At 36.4% G+C, this 25,792-nt stretch overlaps 2 protein-coding genes, 1 long non-coding RNA gene and 1 pseudogene across 6 annotated transcripts; 2 read left to right on the forward strand and 2 right to left on the reverse strand.

Annotated features, from left to right (window-relative positions):
- LOC122288018 lies at positions 1-4,764 on the reverse strand. 2 transcript variants are annotated; one of them, XR_006235305.1, is made up of 3 exons: positions 4,315-4,753; positions 2,877-3,157; positions 1-2,521 (listed from the first exon to the last, which is right to left on the reverse strand). It is a non-coding gene; the product is annotated as an uncharacterized LOC122288018 (long non-coding RNA). The 2 variants fall into 2 exon arrangements; XR_006235299.1 differs by having other exon boundaries at positions 2,262-3,157; positions 4,315-4,764.
- A 1,298-nt stretch (positions 4,765-6,062) lies between these two features.
- LOC122287986 lies at positions 6,063-10,634 on the forward strand (annotated as a pseudogene).
- A 124-nt stretch (positions 10,635-10,758) lies between these two features.
- LOC122288002 (glycine-rich cell wall structural protein 2-like) lies at positions 10,759-12,111 on the reverse strand. The gene is made up of 2 exons (XM_043095536.1): positions 11,634-12,111; positions 10,759-11,048 (listed from the first exon to the last, which is right to left on the reverse strand). Exons 1-2 carry the CDS (start codon positions 12,109-12,111, stop codon positions 10,759-10,761), a joined length of 768 nt encoding a protein of 255 aa, XP_042951470.1.
- A 7,263-nt stretch (positions 12,112-19,374) lies between these two features.
- Positions 19,375-25,776, forward strand: LOC122288034 (acyl-CoA-binding domain-containing protein 4). 3 transcript variants are annotated; one of them, XM_043095537.1, is made up of 14 exons: positions 19,375-19,733; positions 20,958-21,083; positions 21,287-21,364; positions 21,455-21,571; positions 22,087-22,153; positions 22,274-22,335; positions 22,531-22,670; positions 22,752-22,878; positions 23,277-23,391; positions 23,492-23,580; positions 24,031-24,114; positions 24,673-24,993; positions 25,078-25,137; positions 25,292-25,776. In XM_043095537.1, the coding sequence occupies exons 2-14, from the start codon at positions 20,967-20,969 to the stop codon at positions 25,469-25,471; spliced, it is 1,557 nt and encodes a 518-aa protein (XP_042951471.1). In that variant the 5' UTR covers positions 19,375-19,733; positions 20,958-20,966; the 3' UTR covers positions 25,472-25,776. The 3 variants fall into 3 exon arrangements, with proteins under 3 accessions (XP_042951471.1, XP_042951472.1, XP_042951473.1); XM_043095538.1 differs by lacking the exon at positions 19,375-19,733 and adding an exon at positions 20,506-20,669; XM_043095539.1 differs by lacking the exon at positions 19,375-19,733 and adding an exon at positions 20,675-20,789.
- The last annotated feature ends 16 nt before the right edge of the window (positions 25,777-25,792 follow it).

A 25,792-nucleotide genomic window follows, 5' to 3' on the forward strand; every position in this document is an offset into this window, starting at 1 on the left:
TTTTTTTCTTTTTTTCTTTCTTGTGTTTAATTTATTACTACTTTTTTGCTTATTACTTCTCTCGTGGTTATTTAAATGGATTCCACTTTATCGTGGTCATCGTGTTGTTGCATACTTGTAGTCTGCTGCTTGTTAGAAGTTCATATGAGCATAAGCCGGTTTTCTAATAGTTTTTATCAGCAAATCATAAATTAATAGCTGGGTTCGTTTATATTCTTTTCATTGCACTCCTATTAGTAAGTTTGGTCTGTGAAGAAGGGGGGAGGTGTTTTGTTGTGGATGTTTTCAGGTTCCTTGTTGATTGATGCAGGAAATGCTAATTTTTTGGTGCTGATATATTGGCTTGAGTCTCTAGTTATAAACAAAAGGATAAATTTGCAACCTTTATGTTTAACTTGTTACCTTTTGGTCGACATCTCGTCAAAGGGTGGTTCTCTTCCATTTGTTTGATACTTATTTCGTTCTTTATATTGTTGGATACCGCTGCATGATCCTTGCAAGGGCTGGATTTGGATTCTATGGACATAATATTATAGAATTTGCTCTCATCAGATTATTTTTTTCAAACCCAAATGACTCAATTTACGTTACTCCATTATTAATGGATCCCAAAAATTAATCAGCAATAATTTCTTATTGGCCTTCCATATATATCTTAGGTATCATGAGCCATTGCGGCATCCAATGGAATGGCTTACATCTTTTGCTTCATTAAATTTATTATGATAATTGTTGTCTAGTTTACTAATTCACTATATAAAGTCATGCCAACCATTTTGATACTTGTCATGGAGATCTGAAATCTAAGAAACGAATCTTTATGATAGTCCAAAGCCACCTCTGATATACTGCTTCATTGAGCTACAAGACAACATATCGGCAGCCCAGCCAGTTGGAGAATCATTTTTCTAATATTTCGAAGATTGGGATGTAAAATGTGAATGACATACTTCTGGCTTTATTATATACATTTTCTAAATGAAGTGATACTTATGTGAAAAAATTGGAAAAAAATATAATATGACTTCCCTATTGGATTGCTAACAAGAGGATGATTATGATTACAGTTGTGTTTTGTTTCTTCTGGTTATGGTGTTTTCATTAGTATTTATATAATTTCTAGGATTATTTCTTTCTATCATTTCAAAATATGATGATGAGGTTTTGAAATTCTTTTATTAAATTCCTCTGTTTTTGGTTTTTTTGGGGAGTTGTGATATTGTTCAAGTCCCAGCTGATTGATATGGGAAAATTAAATATGATAAGTAAAACTTTGTTGATTTTTAATATTCATTCTTTCTTTTTTTCCTCCTCTCTTCTAGTTATGTTCAATGATGCTTGACAGGTTTCCACTATGGTAGAACTGATTTGTTGATTTGTGATTTCTAGTAATAACCGATTTGTTGGTTTGTGATTGTGGTATATTGGGTGTGGTAGATTTTGTGATTGTGGTATCTACGGTAATTACCCACTTTCTTTATTGCTTTTGAATCCATGTACGAAGTAGTCATCTAGGCCGATATACTTCAATTCTTCATCCGATTTAATACATCCGATTTAATCCTTCATCTAGGCCGATATACTTCAATTGGTAGAGAAAAAGATTCTGACAATGGAGAATGCAATTCGAAAGAGAGATGATGATTTATTGTTACATGAATATGAAGATCAAAAAAAGATAAACTAATCAAGAGAGAAAATGAGCTTCAGAAGCAAGAGGACAAACTTCGAAAGCGGATTGTAAAGAATAGGGGTGCACATATATTGCTATGTCTGTAATGGATCATATCTATTGTAATAGTTTTTTATTGGTTCGGACTATAGTTGTAACATGTTAGTTTTAAATCGTGTGTAGATTGTTCGAACCATAATTGTATGCTATATTGTCTATAAATATAATCATGACAACTTACTATGATAAAAGTGACCCTGTTTCTTAACTTGCATTACTATGAATATATATAGGTTTGGACTTGGAATGAACTGCACTAGTTTATATGCATATATATAGGTGCATGTGATTGCTTTTTTACCTTGGGCAGAGATTGATTTGCCAAGTTAGTAAAGGTGTCTGAGATAAGAGCATCTAAGATCACTTCTATTTTTTGTTTGGATCGGTAGAGGGTACTCTTTTTGAAACGCCAATAAAGAACAAATTGAATTATTAGAAGCTAGCCATTTGCTCCCAATAATATTAATAAACTCTTAATATATAATTGGAAACAACAAACGGGTTTTGCCCCCTTTACACTTCAAAAAGATATTACCCCCTCTACATATCATATTACACTTCTTGAAAATATTACACTTGAAGAAAATATTACACTTCCATTCTAATATCTGGTTAATCACATGTACAAATCCAATACTGAAATTACATTAAAAAATAAACACAAGTCATGCGCATAGACAAGCAACACCAAGTCAGCTAATTTCACAAACAATACAAAATACACGCCCAATCTTCGTTCTTGTATGCTAAAAACATCAATCCTCTACACTCCTATTATGTGGTTTATATCTGTATCAACAATGCAAAAATCAAATAACTAAACATAACCCTTACTAACCATTCAAGGTTACCATTCTTATTAACAGGTAATCAATTGTATTCTTATGAAATATGCACATCCAAGGTCATGAAAAAGGTTAGATGCGAATACAAAATATGCACTCAAAGCAAAGAACAAAATGAAATCTTTGATATGAACTTCAACATTCAGGGTCAACAAAAGGGCTCAAATGTAATGTGATCCTAACAAACTTATTCAAACAATCAACTAATTTCTCCAACTTCATAAAATCAGATGGCAAGATTAATCATTTCAATACAAAGTAGAGATAAAACAATTGTTTAAAAGCAAATAAAATTATACCATATTGCGTGCTAGTACCACTTAGAGAGTTATCCACATTGGAACTTGAGGAGATGCAGCTTCCAATGAACCTAAACTTAACCCAACATCCTGTCCCCTTAGCTTCTCCTTCTTTCTTCTTCATTTCCTTCCATTTTTCCACAACAAAACACCATCTGCAATCCAATATTTCAAAGGCATCCCATTCCACCAATCACCACCACTCCAAGCTTTTATAGCACAATCCCCCAACCACAATAACATCAATCACCACCAAAAAACACTAGCAATCAAAACCCACCCTATAAAATAAATGTTTCAATAGTCCAAATGTGAGACCCATATAAGAAATATACATGCAGGATCAAATAAAAACACCATATGCAATAATGCAAACATCAAACAACTAAACATAACACTTTTGTTTCAAGCTTGAAAAAATCAAATAAAACGTTTGTATTTGTACCTGTACCAACAAAGGATTGAAATCAGTTGTCATCTCCACCTCTAACAAATTAGGATTGTGATGCTTGTACTATATCTCATTTTGCAAAATTTCTAATCACTTTTGTGCAAATTAATGTGAAATGCATGATATGTTTCTCAGGCCTTTGGGTAGCAAGCTGGAGTGCCAGATGATTTTTAGAATTTTGTTCTGAAGAAAAAGGAGTAAAGAAATTTAGGATGGACGATGCATTAGAGGACAGGATTTGTGATCTCTATGACCTCTTTGTTGATGTAAACATTAATGTTTTCTCTGCCCTTTCTTGAAATATTGTTCATTTGTAGAGGAAACCTTCTTATTTTTTAACCACTAAATAAGCTAGGGGCAAGATGAATAAGGGTAGAGAAAACATGACGCTTATCATTGTAAACAAGAAGGAAAGGAAAAAACTCTTATCCTAGATCAATTTAGTGGTAAAAAAATCGTATTGAGCTTTAGCACAACAAAATCATACGGAGCTTTTATTTTCGAGATGGTAGAGAAAGCTTCAAAAGCTTTATTTTGAAGATCTGAAAGCATCGAATTTGGACAAAGTTGCAGTTGAATCTGTAGATTTTGTTGTTGTTGAATCTTTCCTTTAATGCATACTAATGCAAATTAAACAAAGCTATTAAATTTATGCCATTCTCAAATGAGGAAATACCCAAAGTCAACAACCATTAAAAGACAAAAACACAAATCTAACTTACACAACCAAGCATCCAAGAAACACAAACACAAACACATACACATACGAGATGCTAGGAAACGGAACTATTAAGACTAAATGCAGGCTAATCCCTTCATAAACAAAGCTACTAAATTTATGCCATTCTCGGATGAGAAAATATCCAAAGTTAGCAACCATTAAAAGACAAAAACCAGAGATCTAACAAACACAAAACCAAGCATCAAAGAAATACAAAAACATACGAGATGCTGGGAAACAAAAATATTGGAAGTCCAGGAACATACTCAAACCAGAACCAAAGTCGGCAGCCCAAGACGAGTGGTGAGAAGAGGAATTATTGTTGACGAAGCCGTGCGGAAGAGATTTGTCAGTGTGGTGAGAAGAGAACGCGTGTTGTGTGAGGATTTGTGGAGAGAGATGGATTTATGGAGAGCTTTGGCTCATGCGCCTTACAGAAGGGATCCGAGCTGGGTGGGAGAAAATCCCACGCTGGGTGGAACCATGGAGGGGTGACCTCGAGGGGAGGGGGCACGCAAGGGAGGGGAAACGAGGGGGGAACGTAGGGATGCGGGGAAATGCCATGATTGTTGATTTAAATTTTTAACGTTTCATTAAAATAAAATAAAACAAAATCCACGTCACTTGGTGTGCGGAGGTTGTATAGAAAGACTCGTTGAAAATATCCCCAAGACAACATGCAGCTGTTCAGAATGTGTAAACAAGGATTAAACGACATCGCGTATAAATAATAAGGAAGTTAGATAGTAGAGGAGTGTAAAGCCACAGCAGTCTACAGTATATATGTTGCCGAGGATATAAATTGCCATTCCGAGCTGAAAGGATGGCTTTATGCTCTTACGTCACAATTTGTTCGTACAAAGGCACAGTTTTTTTTTGGGGGGGGAAGGAGAGATTGGAGATATCTACGGTGCCGTTGGATTCTTCACTTTGGTCGGAGATCCGTGTTTTGCACCGCCCGATCCAACCACATTGTCCTTCCCTTGCCAGTTTATGCTACCTCAAATCTTGACTCGATCCTTTTTCAACGGCTGCTATTTCCTCGAGCTTATTGGAATTTTAGGTATGTCATGCCTGTTCCTCATTGTTTTTCAATAATTTTGAACTTATTCATTCGATTTTATATTCTGCTTGAATTTCTGATTTCGATTTGGACTCTCGTACCATGGAATTTATGATTTCAACGGGCAATTTTGTTGTCTGTTTAGTTGTTGAGAAAAATGAAACAAACAGAGAGAAAATGAAAACCAAAGTTTTCAATATGATACTTTTATGTTGGCGAAGTGTATGATTAAACAAATTAGCATGGGCTAACTTAGTTGAGTCGATGAAATTTTCAAGTGCTGAAGAAGACGCTTTTCTGTAAATAATAGCAATTAGAAAGCTAAATGTTTGAATTAGGCCACTTCCCTGTGAAATTTACCAAAAATCCTTAATTTTCTTTGAGAAATTACCGAGCTTCTTATTTTATGTTACAGAATATAGAGCAGCATTTGCTAACTTTACGCGGGAGGCCATGGTTTACGGACTTCCATTTTGATTTTTCTTTTATACGTAGTGTTCTTTTTATATCTAATTCAATCTTAGTTTAATATTAATATTTATCTCTAATCGCAACCTGTGGCCTTCAAGCGAAGATCTTATTGTAGTGTCACACTTTAGATAGAAATTAATGACTGAAATTCTATGTTTTCGTAAACTGAAATGTTCAATGCCTTCCATAAACTCAACTCAGGTCAACAAAGACCAACGATTCCCGGCTAGTGCGATTAAATTGTTGTTACTTATTAAAAAAACAAAGACCTATCCAACTTCTCGTGGTTGGCGAGACGATTCTTTAGGACCGATCAGCTCATGATTTCTTTGTCAAGCGGTTGACCTTTTTTTTTTTTTTGGTCCTTTTTGTTCTGTTACGTGTTATGTTTTTTAACTTATTCTGGGTCACTATTCTGTCATCTTGGTTCTTCGTTACTGCGATCCCTAATTATTCATAAGAAGGTCAGTGATTTCTTAAATCTCCTACTAGCGATGATAACTATTTTCTCATAATATATAATGTTATACTTAAATAAGTCTTTCCCTATAAATTGAGATATCCAAATTTTTTGTGGGTACACTGTTGCTAGATCTGAAATCTTTTATGTCTTCTTTTTTCTCGTTATCATTGGATGTTTGATGTTTACTGTGATCTTTTTTAATTTTCTAATAAGCATCTGTGAATTATCGGCGGTTTTTGACTGAGATACCTGTTGAAGAGATTTCCAATAATCTACGCGGGTGACTTGCAGACAGCTGGTATGGAAACAGAGGAGGTTAAGAAAGCTTTGGATGTTAGCGATTGGAAATCGGGAGTGGCTTATGACCAGTGGATAGCACTCCCCGTCTCTGGCCGACGGCCACCAGCTCGCTACAAGGTGATTTTTTCTCCGTAGAAAATTTGAACAAGATATTCTGTTGGTTCCAGAATTTCTACCCCCATGGGGGCTTCGGACCATTAAGGTTGATTCCATCTGCATTTGATTGTCGCAAGTCCATGATCATTGGCATATTCTTCTGGTATTTTTCTCTTCAATTATGAGCCAGATACTAATCATACTGCTTTGTCTTTTAACCATAGCATGCTGCCGCAGCGGTTGATGAGAAATTATATGTTGTTGGTGGAAGTCGTAATGGTCGGTAGCTGTCTGATGTTCAGGTATTGGATATGCCCAATTGGCCATCTAATTTTGCAAATTAATTTTTGAATCCTCTCTCGTGTGTCATCAGATGATTGGATATTCTCCAGGTATTTGATCTTAAAAGTTTGGCATGGTCTAATCTAAAACTGAAACTACAAAATGCTGATGAATTTGAGGAGAGACGTTTACTGGGAAATCTTCCAGCCACGTCAGGTCACAATTTGGTAAGAAGTTCATGCAAATTTATAATGTCCATATTTATCAGAAAAAAAAAAAATTGTACTCTCCATTTGAGCATGTGTGCTTTTCTGCTTTTTTTTTTTTCAGTTACGTCGGACTTCTTTCTGTTAATTTACTAATTCTTTGTTAGCTAAATAATTATAAGAAATAGAGGCGACAAGGATGATGAGGTCCATAAGTGAACATTCATAGACTCTTGAGATACCTTAGGCACTTAAAAAAACCATTATCTATTTGTCCTTCTCAGTGACGTGGGATTCACTGAGAAGGACCCAGAGGTTTTTGTTTTGCCAAGTATATATGAGAAGGGGTCAGGGAGGGATAAGTGGACCTTGAAGTCCATCCCAAGACTACTAGATAACGTGGATAAAAGTAAACCATAGTCTGTTCTGCCTTCTTAGCAATTTGGAATTCACGCACAGGGACCTCGTATTTGTTTAGGGACTCGACATCTTTTTAATTAATTACTTAAATTGCTCTTCAATTGTTTGACAGATTAAGTGGGGAAATAGACTTCTTCTTATCGGTGGGCATTCAAAGAAAGTATCTGACAAAATAACAGGTTGGTTTCTCCGAGAGCCATATTGGCATTGGTAAAGGGATTACGGATTTTATCTGTTAATACTGCATTATTATCCTGTGTTGCTTAGAACCTTATTCCGTGTAAATGGACTTGTTCTAGTGTTGTTCATCGATCTCGAAACACATCTCTGTGGTTTCCTTGAGACCTCAGGAAAAGTGCTGGTCTGTAATTGATTCTTCTTGCAACTAATTTTGCTTCTGCCCTTGTGCTTATGCTTCGTCAATTGTTTTCTGAAATTTCATTTGTTATCTATTTATTTAGCCAGGAAAATATTGAATATTCATTTTCCCTGGAGTGGATTTGATTTTCTGAGTTTAATGGTGATTTGATGGTATGCTGATAGATTATACTTCCAGGGAGCTTGAGGGGGAATTCTGCAACTCTTGTTGGTTCCAGAGTGATAGTTTTCGGTGGAGAGGACAAGGGCAGGAGATTGTTGAATGATGTCCATGTTCTCGACCTGGAAACAATGACTTGGGATTTGTTGGAGGCAACGTAAGTATCTACTCCACATTTGTGGCAGCTAATTTCTGTGGTCTCCGAAGAGTTCTTCATCACTTTCTTATGTTATGATAGGCAGACACCTCCAACTCCCAGGTTCGATCACACAGCTGCAGTGCATGCGGAACGTTACCTTTTAGTTTTTGGCGGTTGTTCTCATTGTATTTTCTTCAATGACCTACACGTACTGGATTTGCAGACTGTAAGTGTTTGTACAGAAGAATCTCTTTGCATATATTTTTTTTAATTGTATATATGGATTACTTTTGGGATAAAAAAATATTAATCTTGCTTCAATTCTATGTCAAGAAGTGGATCGCTACGGTAAAATGCATCCTTCACATTGCCAGTAGAATAAAACTTGGTTCCCAGTTGGTTATTATGTGTCACCGACCGACACAAGTGAATAATGCACATGGACTAACACTATCAAACGAACAACACAAAAAACACATGCATAGTGCCAAGATTTTGGAAAGTTCAAAATTATACTATACTTTGGGCTTCTACTTAGCGTTTGCCTGAACTTTTATCACCTGCCCAGGCATTTTTTTGTTTCCTAGTATTATAGTCTGAGAAGCTCCACCATACATGCAGATGGAATGGTCCTAGTATTATAGTGACTGCCAGAGCTGGGCATGCTGGAATAAACATTGATGAAAACTGGTATATAGTTGGTGGTGGAGATAATAAAAATGGTATGTAGAATTATATGCTTATTAAATATAAACCGTCTGTGCCTGCAGTTTCTTATCTGCATTAGCATATTTAAGGATGCGTGATTAAATGTTTTTGCAGGTTGCCCCGAGACTTTAGTGTTAAATATGTCTAAGCTAGTTTGGTCTGCATTGACAACTGTGAAGCCCTGAGATCCGCTTGCTAGTGAGGTCACTACTTTGTTCCTTTTCTTTCTCTCCTTTTTTCATTTCTACCAATTCTGTAAGATGCTTTTGATTGTTTCTAGCAGATTGAGAATGATGGTATCAACACTTGAGAAGCACCATAGTGATATAATTATATGACAAGTTTCTGATGCTAGTGTTGGCATTTAACACTGTTTCCTTTCCTGAAATATGAATCTTTATTTAAGCATGGATGAACCTGCCAGGGTCTAGTTAAAGAACCTACTGCTCTGCTTGAAGTGAGATGAACTGTTGAACAGTCTCGTTTCTTTTTTAGGGTGGATAGTCATGAATATCATGTGTCTTCTGCTATATCTTATTTATGAAGGGTTTTACTGTAAATGTTCTAATTTAGGACAGTGCCTTGCACTTGGAATTCATAGCACATGAATATATTGATTTTGTACATTTTCAAGGATATAAACATGGAAACAGGGACTGAGTGTTTGCTCGGCACTAATTGACGGCGAGAAATATTTGGTTGCCTTTGGTGGCTACAATGGGAAATACAGCAATGAGGTATGTTGTATAATAACTCCTATTGCTTATTAGGAGTTGGGTTAAAAAAAATTCTCTCTTAAGATTGCATTGATTTTGAACACATCAACATATGTTGAAACGTAGTATTTACCTACCAAAAAAAAAAAAAAAAAAGGATACATGGCATTCAATGACATTTTCTATTACTTATCAAAAAATGACATTTTCTATTGTGTCACTTATGAATTCCTCTCATGGAATGGTTGAAGCCTTGAGGATCGTGAACGGATAATGGACGAGATTATAACTTTTTTTCTTCATACTTTATTGCGTTAGTCGATTGTAATAGACTTCAATGGCATGACTGTACATGGTTTCCTTGTATCTTTAGACACTCATGCATAGGTGTTGCTCTTGTATATTTCCCTGTACATGGCTTCGCCTATATTAATAAAATTCTTATTTACTGATAAAAAAAACATATGAACTCTCCTCATAGCTTACAACTCTAGCATTAGGCCTTAAATCCTAAAACTTATTAATCTGCAAATGCTTATTTTCAAGCTTTCCTCGGTTGATTTTGTGATTGCAATTTAAACTGCATTCTGTGATTTCTGTGTCTGTACTTTTATTCCCTAGGTTTATGTTATGAAACCCAAACCCAGGGACTCATCACGTCCCAAGATTTTCCAGTCACCAGCAGCGGCTGTAGCAGCGGCTTCTGTTACTGCTGCATATGCCTTAACCAAAGCTGAAAAGTTAAATTTCACAAAAGCAGAAGATTCAAACTCTAAGGAGGCTGAAAACAGTTTTTCTGAACAAGATGTTACAAATGAGATTAAGGCCATCAGAGAAGAGAAAGATGTGTTGGAGCTGTCACTTGCAGAAGTCAGAGCTGAAAATACTAGGCTTAGGGGACAGATTGGAGAGAAAAATGGCACTCATTCTGAGTTGTCGAAGGTATGTTTTTTTGTGTTACTAATTTAGCTGATTATCAATTTGTCAGCCTTTAAAACTTTCATTGTTTGAACCTTATTTTTTCAGGAACTCCTTTCAGTCCAAGGTCAACTAATAGCCGAGAGATCAAGATGTTTTAAGCTGGAGGTTTCCTACTCATTTATTCCCCTATTTTTATATTTTTTTAATAGATATATTAGAAAGTTTGGCCTACTACCCATATTTTAAATTTACAATGCTTGCAACGTACGTCCACCAACACATAACATGCATTGCATGCGGGGTGACTTCCGCTGCAATTTATTCTATAGTTCCAAACGCCAAAAGATCAAGAAACTAGCTAGTGTATATACATATTTGTATGTATACTCATGGCAAATCGTCATCCCCATTGCCATAGCCTTCACCAAAGCCTTCACCAAATCCAAAGCCAGAGCCATTTCCAGAACCGCTACCACCACCTTGCCCACCTCCGCCTCCGCCTCCGCCACCTCCTCCACTGCCACTACCATGACCTCCTTGACCATCCCCACCTCCATGTCCTTCGCCACTTCCATGTCCTTCACCATGACCAAACCCACTTCCATTTCCTAAGCCTCCACATCCTCCACCGCCTTGCCCGCCTCCGCCACCTCCTCCACTGCCACTACCATGACCTCCTTGACCATCCCCACCTCCATGTCCTTCACCACTTCCATATCCCTCGCCATGACCAAACCCACTTCCATTTCCTAAGCCTCCACATCCTCCACCGCCTTGCCCGCCTCCGCCACCTCCTCCATTGCCACTACCATGACCTCCTTGACCATCCCCACCTCCATGTCCTTCGCCACTTCCATGTCCTTCACCATGACCAAACCCACTTCCATTTCCTAAGCCTCCATATCCTCCACTACCTTGCCCGCCTCCGCCTCCGCCTCCACCACCTCCTCCACTGCCACTACCATGACCTCCTTGACCATCCCCACCTCCATGTCCTTCGCCACTTCCATATCCTTCGCCATGACCAAACCCACTTCCATTTCCTAAGCCTCCACATCCTCCACCGCCTTGCCCGCCTCCACCTCCGCCACCTCCTCCACTACCACTACCATGACCTCCTTGACCATCCCCACCTCCATGTCCTTCGCCACTTCCATGTCCTTCGCCATGACCAAACCCACTTCCATTTCCTAAGCCTCCACATCCTCCACCGCCTTGCCCGCCTCCGCCTCCGCCACCTCCTCCACTACCACTACCATGACCTCCTTGACCATCCCCACCTCCATGTCCTTCGCCACTTCCATATCCTTCGCCATGACCAAACCCACTTCCATTTCCTAAGCCTCCACCTCCTCCACCACCTTGCCCACCTCCACCTCCGCCACCTCCTTCTTGTCCGACCCCATTACCTGATCCATGTCCTTCGCCATGCCCAAAAATGCTTCCAAACCCTGAACCACCCCCGGATCCTCCTCCACCACCTCCACCTTCTCCCATACCATGACCACCTAGTCCTCCTCCTCCACCATATCCAAAACCACACCCTGACCCAAAACCTGAACCAAGCCCACCTCCTCCACCTAGTCCTCCTCCTCCACCACCACCACCACCACCGCCTCTTCCTCCTCCATCACCACCACTCTTACGATCTAAGGCCTTTGGTGATGATCTTGCGGCAAAGGTAAGGTCCACAAGGAGCAAAACCAAGAATGCAGCACCCACCAGCCTAGAGCTGGCCATTTTTGAAATTTGAAGGTTCGACGTAGGTTGACTAAGATAGGTATTGAGTTTGAAACTCCTGTGTGTGTTTCAGTACTCACTATGAGAAATCAATATTTTGTGAGTGAAAAAGGGTTGAAGTAGTAGTGCCTTTATATATAGGAATCGTGAAGGCTACATTTTCCAAACATTCCTGACGTTCTAGACGCATGTCTAGTGGCTTCTTTTAATGATTTGGCTTAGTGTATTGATTAATAAAGGTAATCGGAAATTTATGCGCGTGTTTAGTTTGTTTAGTGGTGATGTTGGTGGGTGGGGGCATGGCGATGGTGCAGCAATTGTGCGTGATCGTGGTGGACTTTACGTCTTCTCGTCGCCATGCAAGTTCTGATCTCCATATACTATAATATTTCCAGTCTTCCACTCTGGGCTAACGACGAGATGGATCCTGGAAAGTATGCTACGGGTATATGACCAATGAGTTAGATGCAAACCCACTTCATCAATCTGTTCATATCTTGAAGCGACTGCACTGTCTGCCCACAGGCGCGCGGCGGCATGTATTATTTTTGGGGTGTTTCTAAGAAAATGTACGTGATCTTGCATTGAAGTTGGATTAGTTTGGGTAGCGTAGTGTTAGGATACATTACTATTTATTATTTTATCATTATTTTTTACTATTTTATACTGCTATTAAATATTATTTATTTATTATTATTATGTTTTTACTATTTTTTTATTACTATTTACAGAATATCTGAAATTATCTCACCATCTAAACGTAATTTACTAAATCTTTGCTGGCTGGGATATGTATATTGTTGTGCATTAAAAAGACATTAATTGGAAGAACATGACAACCATTTCGATGAAAAATTTTAAACATAAGCTCACGGACTATACATCACTTTTTTTTTTTTTTTGCCAAATGTTTAAAATATGGACAATAAGTAGAATAATTTAATTAATTTAAAAAAAAATTATAAAAAAAATTATAAAAATTTTTAATATGTGGTATATGAAAATGATGCGCAACATCCCGATGCATGCCTTTATCAATAACTTGATTGGAATTCCGTATGGAACATTGAGTTTTGTATTCCATCTATGTCATACAGTAGAATCAAATTACTAGTTTTCTGCGTCCTGAAAAACATTTTTTGTTTAAAATTTTTAACCATCATCGTTTATTTTTCTGTTTTTAACACGGTATAAAATAAAAAGTGAAGAATTACAAATAATTTTCTGATAATTTAAAATCATGTATAACAAAATTATTTTAAAAAAATATTAACTAGATTATAATTAATCGTTAAAATTATTTTGATTGTCTATGAGAATCCGCAAATACTTTAGACAAGCTTGGAGAGTGAGATAGAAATTTTATGAATAATAGTAAGATAGTTTGTGAATAGTAATGAGATAGTTTGAATAATAATATATTATGAAATTAAAAAAAAGAAATAAAAATATTATAAAATTAAAATATTATTTTTATTTAAATATTTAAAAAATTAAATTATTTTTTATTTTTGATTTAAAAGTTTAAAAAATTATAATAATTAATTTAAAATTATTTATATTTGAATAATGATGCACCAACAGCTGAGATATTATACGAAAAAAAAAAAAAAAAGAGATAAATTTTTTCACAGATAAACTTAATTATCGCGATTCTGACTATAATAGTACGGAGATTAATGCAATCCTTCGTGTCATCACGTTGCACCAACAGCTGACAATCCACTCGAATTTACGAGGATACTATAATATATAATTTCTCACAGACATTGGTCGAGCCAGCTTCTTCCAATACATATAATATTCGTCAAACTACTCGATCGATCTGTGACTCACAGGCATATATTACATATATTATATTATGAATAAGAAACCTTTAATGAATTGCAGGCTTGAACCGAGCCTACATTTATCGACCCTTCTTCCAATACATATATAGCGGTGCTACCCCCATTATATAATATAACATCATATATATACATATACATATATATATATATATAAATAATTAATTAACTTAAATTTTAGGAACAAATAATAACTTTAATAAATTTTAAAAATTTATGTATAATTATTTGTGTGTATTTTTTATATATTTTATTAATGTGATTGATTATATTATTATTTTTAAATATAAAATAACTGTTTGGATCAATTATATAAATAGAATGTAAAAAAAATATGTAAAAGTGAGTATATATGACATAATTTGTTTATTCAAATACTATTGCTAGTAATACTCATGATGATGATCAAATCTCCAATACGTTACTGGGATGCGTTCCTTTTTCCAAGTGTATGCATGTAGAACGACATGTGGCACCATATATCATATGTGTAGTTTCATCGTATATACTATATAGCTGGCTTCCTCGCACTTTGCCTTGCCTTCAATCATATCGCGCAATACGGCCTAGCTAGCTTCATATATATTAATCTTTCGCAAGCAACAATCATTGTTTTTTTTACTTCGAGATGAACGGCCAGTACACTTACTTTTTACTTGCTAAATTTGAAAAGAGGAATTATATTTATAGCGGAGGGTGAGAGTGTTGTATAATTATTTTAAAGAAAATGAATAAATATGAAATTTATATAAAAAAAATTAAAATTTTAATGTTATTTTTTTTTTAAAACGATTATATAACACTAATGCACTCTATTAAATTAAATTATTTTTATTCAAGATATCAAATAACTAATAAGTGAAAAAATATTTTAAATGAATATTATCGACTTCATTTGAAATAGTGAGATTCTCACCCCATAAATCGGGTCCAACAATATTAATTTATATCTTTTTGATTGAGTCAGTGGACAATATCAAATGCTTAATAGAATTTATAATACTTATTTTATATTACTATTTGTTTCTCATTCTATGCACTAGAATTCAGACTAAATTCTTGCTTCTAAAATTCAAGAAAATTAGGTTTTTTTGGAAACATGGAAGCTGTTGAGCTTATATGAATTGAGTTTAAATTTAAGTTTAGCCCAACATTCAAACACACAACTATTAAATTATTAAATATTATTCAACTTAATACTTCTTTACATATAGTACTCACAACCTTTTTAATTTAAGAGATCTCTTTAAACGTAAAATCCACAATCTTTTTCAACTTCTTATAAATACATTTTATCTTATCTTAATATCTAAATACATTTAAACTTATCTTAAGTAAGTTCCATAAAAGATAAAACTCATTCTACTATTTCAAGTCACTATTATTTTATAAAAAATTCAATTCAACTCAACATCTAAACGTAATATTAATTAATTTAAAACTTAGAGATACATATATTTAGTTTTAGAGCATCCCCATCCGGTTTCCCATCCCCATCCCTATAATTTAACTCAAAATCACATTTCCTCAAATTTATCCCTAAATTTTATTCATCTTCTAAAAACCTCCTACATCACATTCCCCATCCCTATCTCTATTCTATTAAATAATATTTCTCTATTCTTTTTTTATTACTTTATTCTCTCTCTTCCATTTACAATCCTAACTACTAACTCTTTTGTCTTATTATTTTTTTTTCAAATATCACTTTCTACTAAATATTTATATGATTTTGACAACCCAATACAGTATTTTTTTAAATCATTAATCGTATTATAAAAATAGTAAATTTTATTAATAAATTAATCCATTTTCTAACGTGATGGAAATTTTATTTAGAAGAGTACTCTTTATCAATTAAGGATTAATGAGGATCCGTAGTCACGTATTGATGTTTTATTTTTTTAAATTGGTTGTAACGGTAATATTACATGTTCTTTCTCCAACGGTCATATTTTTTGTCCTTTTTACAACGGTAACATTTTTTGTCTTCTCTCAAACGGTAACATTTTTTGTTTGTAGTGTAACGGTAACTTTTTCCTCTATAAATTAGCATATTGCTAACATTCACATTCTCACAAAGTCAAGTCTCATTTCATTTATAGAGCAGAGATTCTATTCTATCCTTTCATCTCTCACTCCCTTCATCAAATGGCTCGTACCTTCTTTCGCAAATTATTGACATACGTATCCTCTGAAGATGATAGCGATGTTCATACTGAGGAGGTCGATGGACAGTCATCGAGGCAGCGTGACAATAGGCACCCACGTAAGTTTATTCGGCGTGATCATGCCCAGGGGCACGAGCGCCTATTTCGTGATTATTTCGCAGAAAATCCAGTATATCCCTCGAATCTATTTCGAAGGAGATTTCGGATGAGCCGTCCCCTATTTCTTCGTATTCTAAATGAGGTAGAGTCTTACGAGCCGTATTTCGTCCAGAGAAGAGATAATGCCGGAAGACTTGGTTTATCTTCTATGCAAAAAATAACCGCAGCACTTAGAATGCTGGCGTATGGGGTTACTGGAGATTTTATGGATGAATACATACGTATCGGTGAAAGCACCGCAATGGAGAGTCTAAAAAGATTCTCTGAGACAATAGTAAATGTTTTTTCAGATGAATATTTGCGTTCTCCAAATGCTAATGATATAGCCCGATTGCTGTTGGTTGGTGAACAACGAGGATTCCCAGGAATGCTCGGAAGCATTGATTGCATGCATTGGAAGTGGAAAAATTGTCCCGCAGCGTGGAAAGGTATGTACTCTGGCCACATCCATGAACCAACTATTATTTTAGAAACAGTTGCTTCATATGATCTTTGGATAACTGAATAATGTATAGAGATTAGAAAAGATATCACCACAATGTTTGGTTTTTGATCAAGGCTCAGGAACCGAATGGCAATACAAAAGATAAGATTGCCACCCACTCATGGCTGCAACAACCGGTTGCCACTACTTGTTGGCCGTCCGGGTTACCTAGCCACTAAGGAGATGGCAATCTATATGATGTATCCCTACATGCGGTTGTCATCATCACAGCCGAGGGGGTTGAGTTTATACATTATTCAGTTATCAGAACATAATACAAAACACCAACATCATCAGCATGCAGATCATGGAAATTTATATAAGAGCATCCCCATCCAGCTCCACATTATTAATATAACATAATTTAATATGACAAAGGGCTCAGAATGGTGTAAATATGCTCAGCATGCGTAAGTAAGGTGGCCACATCGAATGGCTGCAAAACCCCACTCGAACCCCAATTGCCTTTTGTGGAAAGTACCACAAACTGCAATATGGTCATCCGAATGAGGATTACCCCGCCATATCGATGGGTCCCCTAATACACTAGTGACCTACTAGCACTATAACCATCATCATAGCCTATTAATAGGTCCCCTCCCCCGAGATATATGAATAACTGCAAAGAATCCAAAAAGATTGCACAAATTCAAGCAAACTACAAGGAAACTGTCACAACCACAATACTATTATCCAACAAGATTGTATTGATCATAAGAATAGGCAAGAGATCTAGCTGTAGGATCTACACGGTGCAAATGGTGTAATTCTTGCATTAACTTCTCAAGTGTGTCAGCAAGCAGCTTCTCTCAAGGCTTAAATATATGAGATTCCAAGATTTCACCGGCCATAAAATGTGTATCCCCCACATTGTGGAATTTCAAAAAATCTAGTCAAAATATTAGCTGAATGATTTTGAGCAGCAATGTGATATATAACAGACGCACACAAAGGCAATTAAGTTGAAGTCTACACTTTGAATGTATCATAACTTGAATTCTAAACTGCAATGCAAATGGCCAAATTGATGGCATAAGAATTAATAGATTTAAACAACCTAAATAAATTTTTTTTACATTTTTTTTATAAGTACATCAATTTTAAGACATGATGTAATATATATAAAGTAGAAATAATAATGTCCTTTCACAAGGTTCCTGATGAATCAAGAATTATAGAATCAAAAAATGAACATGTGCAATGATCACAAGCTAGACTCCTCAAAGAACTCCTGTAACATAGCATATACACAAACACAAGAATATGCAATAAGAAAAGGGATGGGGATACGTATTTCAAAGGTAATTAACCCACCAACACAGTGATTATGGTATGTGGTTTCAACTAGCAAGGAAAAGACATATTCCAGATCAATGGTAACACAAAAAGTGGCAATGCTCAGAAACATATTCCAAAGTACACACTAGGCATTCTATTCACTTTTCATTGAAGTTTCTTACTAAAAATAAAAAAAAAAAGCACATGCATGGTGATGCTACAGCTTAAACAGCAGTTGAGGAATCACAAGTAATATTCTATCACAAAATGGCAACATAAATAAGGGCAACAGATTTCTCAAGCCTCAAAATCCATTCCATACCAACAAACTCCACCAAATTCTCCTCAAATCCAACAACCCAACACACAAAGAAGTCACCAAAGCCACAATCGCAACCAGAGCATCTCGGCTTGTCAACTACCAGCATCAACAAATTATAAATGGTAAAAGATGAGACAAAAATCCAAAAAAAAAAAACAATCCGTGTGAAACCCAGCAAAATTTTCTCGGCAGCCAAACACCAAATCAATGAATATGCAATACTCAAATAAAATATCCTCAAAACCAACAACCCAACACAGCAGGAAGTACTTAAACCCACAATCGTGTGTTGTATTTTCTCAACATTATTCATCAATCAATGGATCAGAATAATAAGAAATTTTCAAACATGAGCTTCGTCATTTTGCACGGAAAAAAATCCGTGAGAAAATTCTCCACTTTCTCGGCAGCCAAACGGTGAAAGCATGATACAATCCCCAAAGAAATTCGTACCCAACGAGAGAGCTAAATGCATTTATCAAGAAGAATCACAGAGGTGAGGGCATTTTCCAAATATCACAGCCGAGCGAAAGGGGAAAAGAAGACCTCAAGGTGAAGAGAGAGGGTTGTGGAGATCTTACCGTGCGTGCCGATGAAGACCTGCAATCAATGGTGGAGTGTTGCGAGGGAGGGGCCAATGGTTTACCCTAGCAAGAGAGAAGGAAGACGCGGGGGGGAAAGGAAAATCGTTGGGGATGGGGATGCGATGGGGATGTACAGTCGTTCCCCATCTATGGGGAACTCCTGTACAGACCCTAAACAGAAACCCCAAAATGGGGAACCGGATGGAGACACAAAAGTGAGCAAATCCCTAAAATTTTTCTCAAAATTTAGGAATGGAGATGATATAGGGAACCGGATGGGGATGCTCTTAGGCCCAGTTGAAATTGAATTATTATGGCCATTCTCAAATTATCACGAGATAAGGCCCATTTATTCAGGCCTAATATCGCCGGTTGAAAATATCCCCAAGACAACATGCAGCTGTTCAGAATGCGTAAACATGGACTAAACGACATCTCATATAAATAATGAGGAAGTTAGCGGGGAGAGGAGTGTAGAGCCACAGTAATCTACAGTATCTATGTTGCCGAGGGTATAAATTGCTATTCCGAGCTGAAACGACGGCTTTCTGCTCTTACGTCACAATTTGTCCGTACAAAGGAGCAGTTTTGGGGGGGAAGCAGAGATTGGAGATCTCTACGGTGCCGTTGGATTCTTCGCTTTGGTCGGAGATCCGTGTTCTGCACCGCCCGATTCAACCACATTGTCCTTCCCCGGCCAGTTTAGGCTACCTCGAATCTCGACTCGATCCTATTTCAACGGCTGCTATTTCCTCGAGCTTCTTCTTGGAATTTTAGGTATGTCATGCCTGTTCCTCATTGTTTTCCCATAATCTTGAACTTATTCATTCGATTTTATATTCTGCTTGAATTTCCGATTTCGGATTTGGATTTTCGTCCCATGGAATTTATCATTTCAACGGGCAATTTTGTTGTCTGTTTGCTTGTCGAGAAAAATGAAACAAACAGAGAGAAAATGAAAACTGAAGTTTTCAATATGATACTTTTATGTTGGCGAAGTGTATGATTAAACAAATTAGCATGGGCTAACTTAGTTGAGTCGATGACATTTTCAAGGGCTGAAGAAGACGCTTTTCTGTAAATAATAGCAATTAGAAAGCTAAATGTTTGAATTAGGCCACTTTCCTGTGAAATTTACTAAAAATCCTTTATTTTCTTTGAGAAATTATTGAGTTTCTTATTTTATATTACAGAATATAGAGCAGCATTTGCTAACTTTTCGCGTTAGGCCATGCTTTTACGGACTTCCATTTTGATTTTTCTTTTATACGTAGTGTTCTTTTTATGTCTAATTCAATCTTAATTTAATATTAATATTTATCTCTAATCGCGACCTGTGGCCTTCAAGCGAAGATCTTATTGTAGTGTCACACTTTAGATAGAATTTAATGACTGAAATTCTATGTTTTCGTAAACTGAAATGTTCAATGCCTTCCATAAACTTAACTCAGGTCAACAAAGACCTACGATTCCCGGCTGGTGCAATTAAATTGTTGTTACTTATATTTAAAAAAAAAAAAAACAAAGGCCTATCTAACTTCTCGTGGTTGGCGAGACGATTCTTGAGGACCAATCAGCTTATGATTTCTTTGTCAAGCGATTGACCTTTTTTTTTCTTGGTCTTCTGTAACGTGTTACGTTTTTCACTTATTCTGGGTCACTGTTCTGTCATCTTGTTCTCCGTTACTGCGATCCCTAATTATTCATAAGAAGGTCAGTGATTTCTTAAATCTTATCCTACTAGCGATGATAACTATTTTCTCATAATATATAATGTTATCCTAGTAGTTATTTATAAGTCTTTCCCTATAAATTGAGACATCCAAATTTTTGGTGGGTACACTGTTGCTGGATCTGAAATCCTTTCTTTCTTTTTTCTCGTTATCATTGGATGTCTGATGTTTAGTGTGATCTTTTTTTTTTTTATTTTGTAATAAGCTTTTGTGAATTATCGTCGGTTTTTGACTGAGATACCCTATAATCTACGTGGGTGACTTGCAGACAGCTGGTATGGAAACAGAGGAGGTTAAGAAAGCTTTGGATATTAGCGATTGGAAATCGGGAGTGGCTTATGACCAGTGGATGGCACTCCCCGTCTCTGGCCAACGGCCACCAGCTCGCTACAAGGTGATTTTTTCTCCGTAGAAAATTTGAACAAGATATTCTGTTGGTTACAGCATTTCTACCCCTATGGGGGCTTCGGACCATTAAGGTTGATTCCATCTGCATTTGATTGTTGCAAGTCCATGATCATTGGCATATTCTTCTGGTATTTTTCTCTTCAAATATGAGCCAGATACTAATCATACTGCTTTGTCTTTTAACCATAGCATGCTGCCGCAGCGGTTGATGAGAAATTATATGTTGTTGGTGGAAGTCGTAATGGTCGGTACCTGTCTGATGTTCAGGTATTGGATATACCCAATTGGCCATCCAATTTTGCAAATTAATTTTTGAATCCTCTCTCGTGAGTCATCAGATGATTGGATATTCTCCAGGTATTTGATCTTAAAAGTTTGGCATGGTCTAATCTAAAACTGAAACTACAAAATGCTGATGAATTTGAGGAGAGAGGCTTACTGGGAAATCTTCCAGCCACGTCAGGTCACAATTTGGTACGAAGTTCATGCAAATTTATAATCTCCATATTTATCAGGAAAAAAAAAAATTTGTACTCTTTATTTCAGCATGTGTGCTTTTCTGCTTTTTTTTTTTTTTTTTTTCATTTATGTCGGACTTCTTTCTGTTAATTTACTAATTCTTTGTTTGCTAAATAATTATAAGAAATAGAGGCGACAAGGATGATGAGGTCCATAAGTGAACATTCATAGACTCTTGAGATACCTTAGGCACTTAAAAAACCATTATCTATGTGTCCTTAGTGACGTGGGATTCACTGAGAAGGACCCAGAGGTTTTTGTTTTGCCAAGTATATATGAGGAGGGGGCAGGGGGGTATAAGTGGACCTTGAAGTCCATCCCAAGATTACTAGATAACGTGGATAAAAGTAAACCATAGTCTGTTCTGCCTTCTTAGCAATTTGGAATTCATGCACAGGGACCTCGTATTTGTTTGGGGACTCGACATCTTTTTAATTAATTACTTAAATTGCTCTTCAATTGTTTGACAGATTAAGTGGGGAAATAGACTTCTTCTTATCGGTGGGCATTCAAAGAAAGTATCTGACAAAATAACAGGTTGGTTTCTCCGAGAGCCATATTGGCATTGGTAAAGGGATTACTGATTTTATCTGTTAATACTGCATTGTTATCCTGTGTTGCTTAGAACCTTATTCCGTGTAAATGGACTTGTTCTAGTGTTATTCATCGATCTCGAAACACATCTCTGTGGTGTCCTTGAGACGTCAGGAAAAGTGCCGGTTAGTAACTGATTCTACTTGCAACTAATTTTGCTTCTGACCTTGTGCTTATGCTTCGTCAATTGTTTTCTGAAATTTCATTTGTTATCTATTTATTTAGCCAGGCAAATATTGAATATTCATTTTCGCTGGAGTGGATTTGATTTTCTGAGTTTAATGGTGATTTGATGGTACGCTGATAGATTATACTTCCAGGGAGCTTGTGGGGGGAATTCTGCAACTCTTGTTGGTTCCAGAGTGATATTTTTCGGTGGAGAGGACAAGAGCAGAAGATTGTTGAATGATGTCCATGTTCTCGATCTGGAAACAATGACTTGGGATTTGTTGGAGGCAACGTAAGTATCTACTCCACATTTGTGGCAGCTAATTTCTGTGGTCTTAGAAGAGTTCTTCATCACTTTCTTATGTTATGATAGGCAGACACCTCCAGCTCCCAGGTTCGATCACACAGCTGCAGTGCATGCGGAACGTTACCTTTTAGTTTTTGGCGGTTGTTCTCATTCTATTTTCTTCAATGATCTACACGTACTGGATTTGCAGACTGTAAGTGTTTGTACAGAAGAATCTCTTTGCATATTTTTTTTTTTAATTGTATATATGGATTACTTTTGGGATAAAAAAATATTAATCCTGCTTCAATTCTATGTCAAGAAGTGGATCGCTAGGGTAAAATGCATCCTTCACATTGCCAGTAGAATAAAACTTGGTTCCCTGATGGTTAGTATGTGTCACCGACCGACACAAGTGAATAATGCACATGGCCTAACACTATCAAACAAACAACACAAAAAGCACATGCATAGTGCCAACATTTTGGAAAGTTCAAAATTATACTATACTTTGGGCTTCTACTTAGCGTTTGCCTGAACTTTTATCCCCTTCCCACGCGTTTTTTTTTGTTCCCTAGTATTGTAGTCTGAGAAGCTCCCCTATACATGCAGATGGAATGGTCTCAACCACAAATCCAGGGTGATTTAGTGACTGCCAGAGCTGGGCATGCTGGAATAAACATTGATGAAAACTGGTATATAGTTGGTGGTGGAGATAATAAAAGTGGTATGTAGAATTATATGCATATTAAATATATTCCGTCTGTGCCTGCAGTTTCTTATCTGCATTAGCATATTTAAGGATGTGTGACTATATGTTTTTGCAGGTTGCCCCGAGACTTTAGTGTTAAATATGTCTAAGCTAGTTTGGTCTGCATTGACAACTGTGAAGCCCAGGGATCCACTTGCTAGTGAGGTCGCTACTTTGTTCCTTTTCTTTTTCTCCTTTTTTCATTTCTACCAATTCTGTAAGATGCTTTTGATTGTTTCTAGCAGATTGAGAATGATGGTATCAACACTTGAGAAGCACCATAGTGATATAATTATATGACAAATTTCTTATGCTAGTGTTAGCATTTAACACTGTTTCCTGTCCTGAAATATGAATCTTTATTTAAGCATGGATGAAGCCGCCAGGGTCTAGTTAAAGAACCTACTGCTCTGCTTGAAGTGAGATGAACTGTTGAACAGTCTCGTTTCTTTTTTAGGGTGGAGAGTCGTGAATATCATGTGTCTTGTGCTATATCTTATTTATGAAGGGTTTTACTGTAAATGTTCTAATTTAGGACAGTGCCTTGCACTTGGAATTCATAGTACATGAATATATTGATTTTGTACATGATCAAGGATATAAACATGGAAACAGGGACTGAGTGTTTGCTTGGCACTAGTTGACGGCGAGAAATATTTGGTTGCCTTTGGTGGCTACAATGGGAAATACAGCAATGAGGTATGTTGTATAATAACTCCTATTGCTTATTAGAAGTTGGGTAACAAAAATCTCTCTCTGAAGATTGCATTGATTTTGAACACATCAACATATGTTGAAACGTAGTATTTACCTACCAAAAAAAAGAAAAAAAAGATACATGGTATTCAATGACATTTTCTATTGTGTCACGTATGAACTGCTCTCATGGAATGGTTGAAGCCTTGAGGATTGTGAACAGACAATGGACGAGATTATGACTTTTTTTATTTGTACTTTATTCCATTAGTCGGTTGTAATAGACTTCAATGGCATGACTGTCCATGATTTCCTTTTATCTTTAGACACTCATGCATTGGTGTTGCTCTTGTATATTTCCGTGTACATGGCTTTGCCTATATTAGTAAAATTCTTATTTACTGATAAAAAAAAAAAAATATGAACTCTCCTCATAGCTCACAATTAATCCTAAAATTTATTCATCTGCAAATGCTTATTTTCAAGCTTTCCTCGGTTGATTTTGTGATTGCAACTTAAACTGCATTCTGTGATTTCTGTGTCTGTACTTTTATTCCCTAGGTTTATGTCATGAAACCAAAACCCAGGGACTTATCACGTCCCAAGATTTTCCAGTCACCAGCAGCGGCTGCAGCAGCAGCTTCTGTTACTGCTGCATATGCCTTGACCAAAGCTGAAAAGTTAAATTTCACAAAAGCAGAAGATTCAAACCCTAAGGAGGCTGAAAACAGTTTTTCTGGACAAGATGTTACAAATGAGATTAAGGCCATCAGAGAAGAGAAAGACGTGTTGGAGCTGTCACTTGCAGAAGTCAGAGCTGAAAATACTAGGCTTAGGGGACAGATTGGAGAAAAAAATGGCACTCATTCTGAGTTGTCGAAGGTATGTTTTTTTGTGTTACTAATTTATCTGATAATGAATTTGTCAGCCTTTAAAACTTTTATTGTTTGAACCGTATTTTTTCAGGAACTCCTTTCAGTCCAAGGTCAACTAATAGCCGAGAGATCAAGATGTTTTAAGCTGGAGGTTTCCTACTCATTTATTCATTTTTTTAAAACTTTTAATCTGTAATTCCTTTATAGACTATTGGGTCACTGACTTGAATTATCCTGCTGAATTTAATTGTATGATATGCTGGCTTTTTTTTTTTTTTTTTTCTCCCGGTATGGGTGACATCCAGGCACAAATCACAGAATTGCAAAAGGTACTGGAATCAGTGCAGTCCATAGAGAATGAGGTACAAGTACTTCGGAGACAGAAGTCTGCATTTGAGCAGGATATGGAACTAGCTTCAGCTGTTCAGAGGCAAGGTTCTGGTGGTGTTTGGCGATGGATAGCTGGGGGCACTGACAATGCATAAAAGTTTAAGATTTGTGCCTAGAAATTTTATCAGCGAATAATTCAATCGGTCAGCAGTTGCTGCTAAGCCAATAATATGTTCTTAAGCTTTGGCAGATCACAGCAGTTGCTATTTGGAAAACCTCTGGTGATTTTTTACCATGGTTAGCAAGCGCAAAATGGGGAAAAATCTTGGAAGCTCTTGCCAACCATTGATCACCGAAAGGTCTTATGGAGATAAGACTCAACTTTGTACAATAAAATTGACCGTTCTGCCATTTTTGTTCGTTTTTGGAATGGAATCCCACATTCTGTTCATTGCTATTATTTTTTATTTCTTCCC

Source organism: Carya illinoinensis, chromosome 1, assembly GCF_018687715.1.
Source record: "Carya illinoinensis cultivar Pawnee chromosome 1, C.illinoinensisPawnee_v1, whole genome shotgun sequence".
NCBI classification, from domain to species: domain Eukaryota; kingdom Viridiplantae; phylum Streptophyta; class Magnoliopsida; order Fagales; family Juglandaceae; genus Carya; species Carya illinoinensis.

What these genes read in the sequence shown, in the direction of transcription:
- LOC122288002 (XM_043095536.1), bottom strand. Translation starts at nt 12,111, where the DNA reads ATGGCCAGCTCTAGGCTGGTGGGTGCTGCATTCTTGGTTTTGCTCCTT. An exon ending in AGGTGGGGATGGTCAAGGAG is followed by an intron (nt 11,049 to 11,633) that starts GTCATGGTAGTG and finishes GGGATGGTCAAG; the next exon opens with GAGGTCATGGTAGTGGCAGT.
- LOC122288034 (XM_043095537.1), top strand. Translation starts at nt 20,967, where the DNA reads ATGGAAACAGAGGAGGTTAAGAAAGCTTTGGATATTAGCGATTGGAAA. An exon ending in GGTACCTGTCTGATGTTCAG is followed by an intron (nt 21,365 to 21,454) that starts GTATTGGATATA and finishes GATATTCTCCAG; the next exon opens with GTATTTGATCTTAAAAGTTT. An exon ending in ATGGGAAATACAGCAATGAG is followed by an intron (nt 24,115 to 24,672) that starts GTATGTTGTATA and finishes TTTATTCCCTAG; the next exon opens with GTTTATGTCATGAAACCAAA.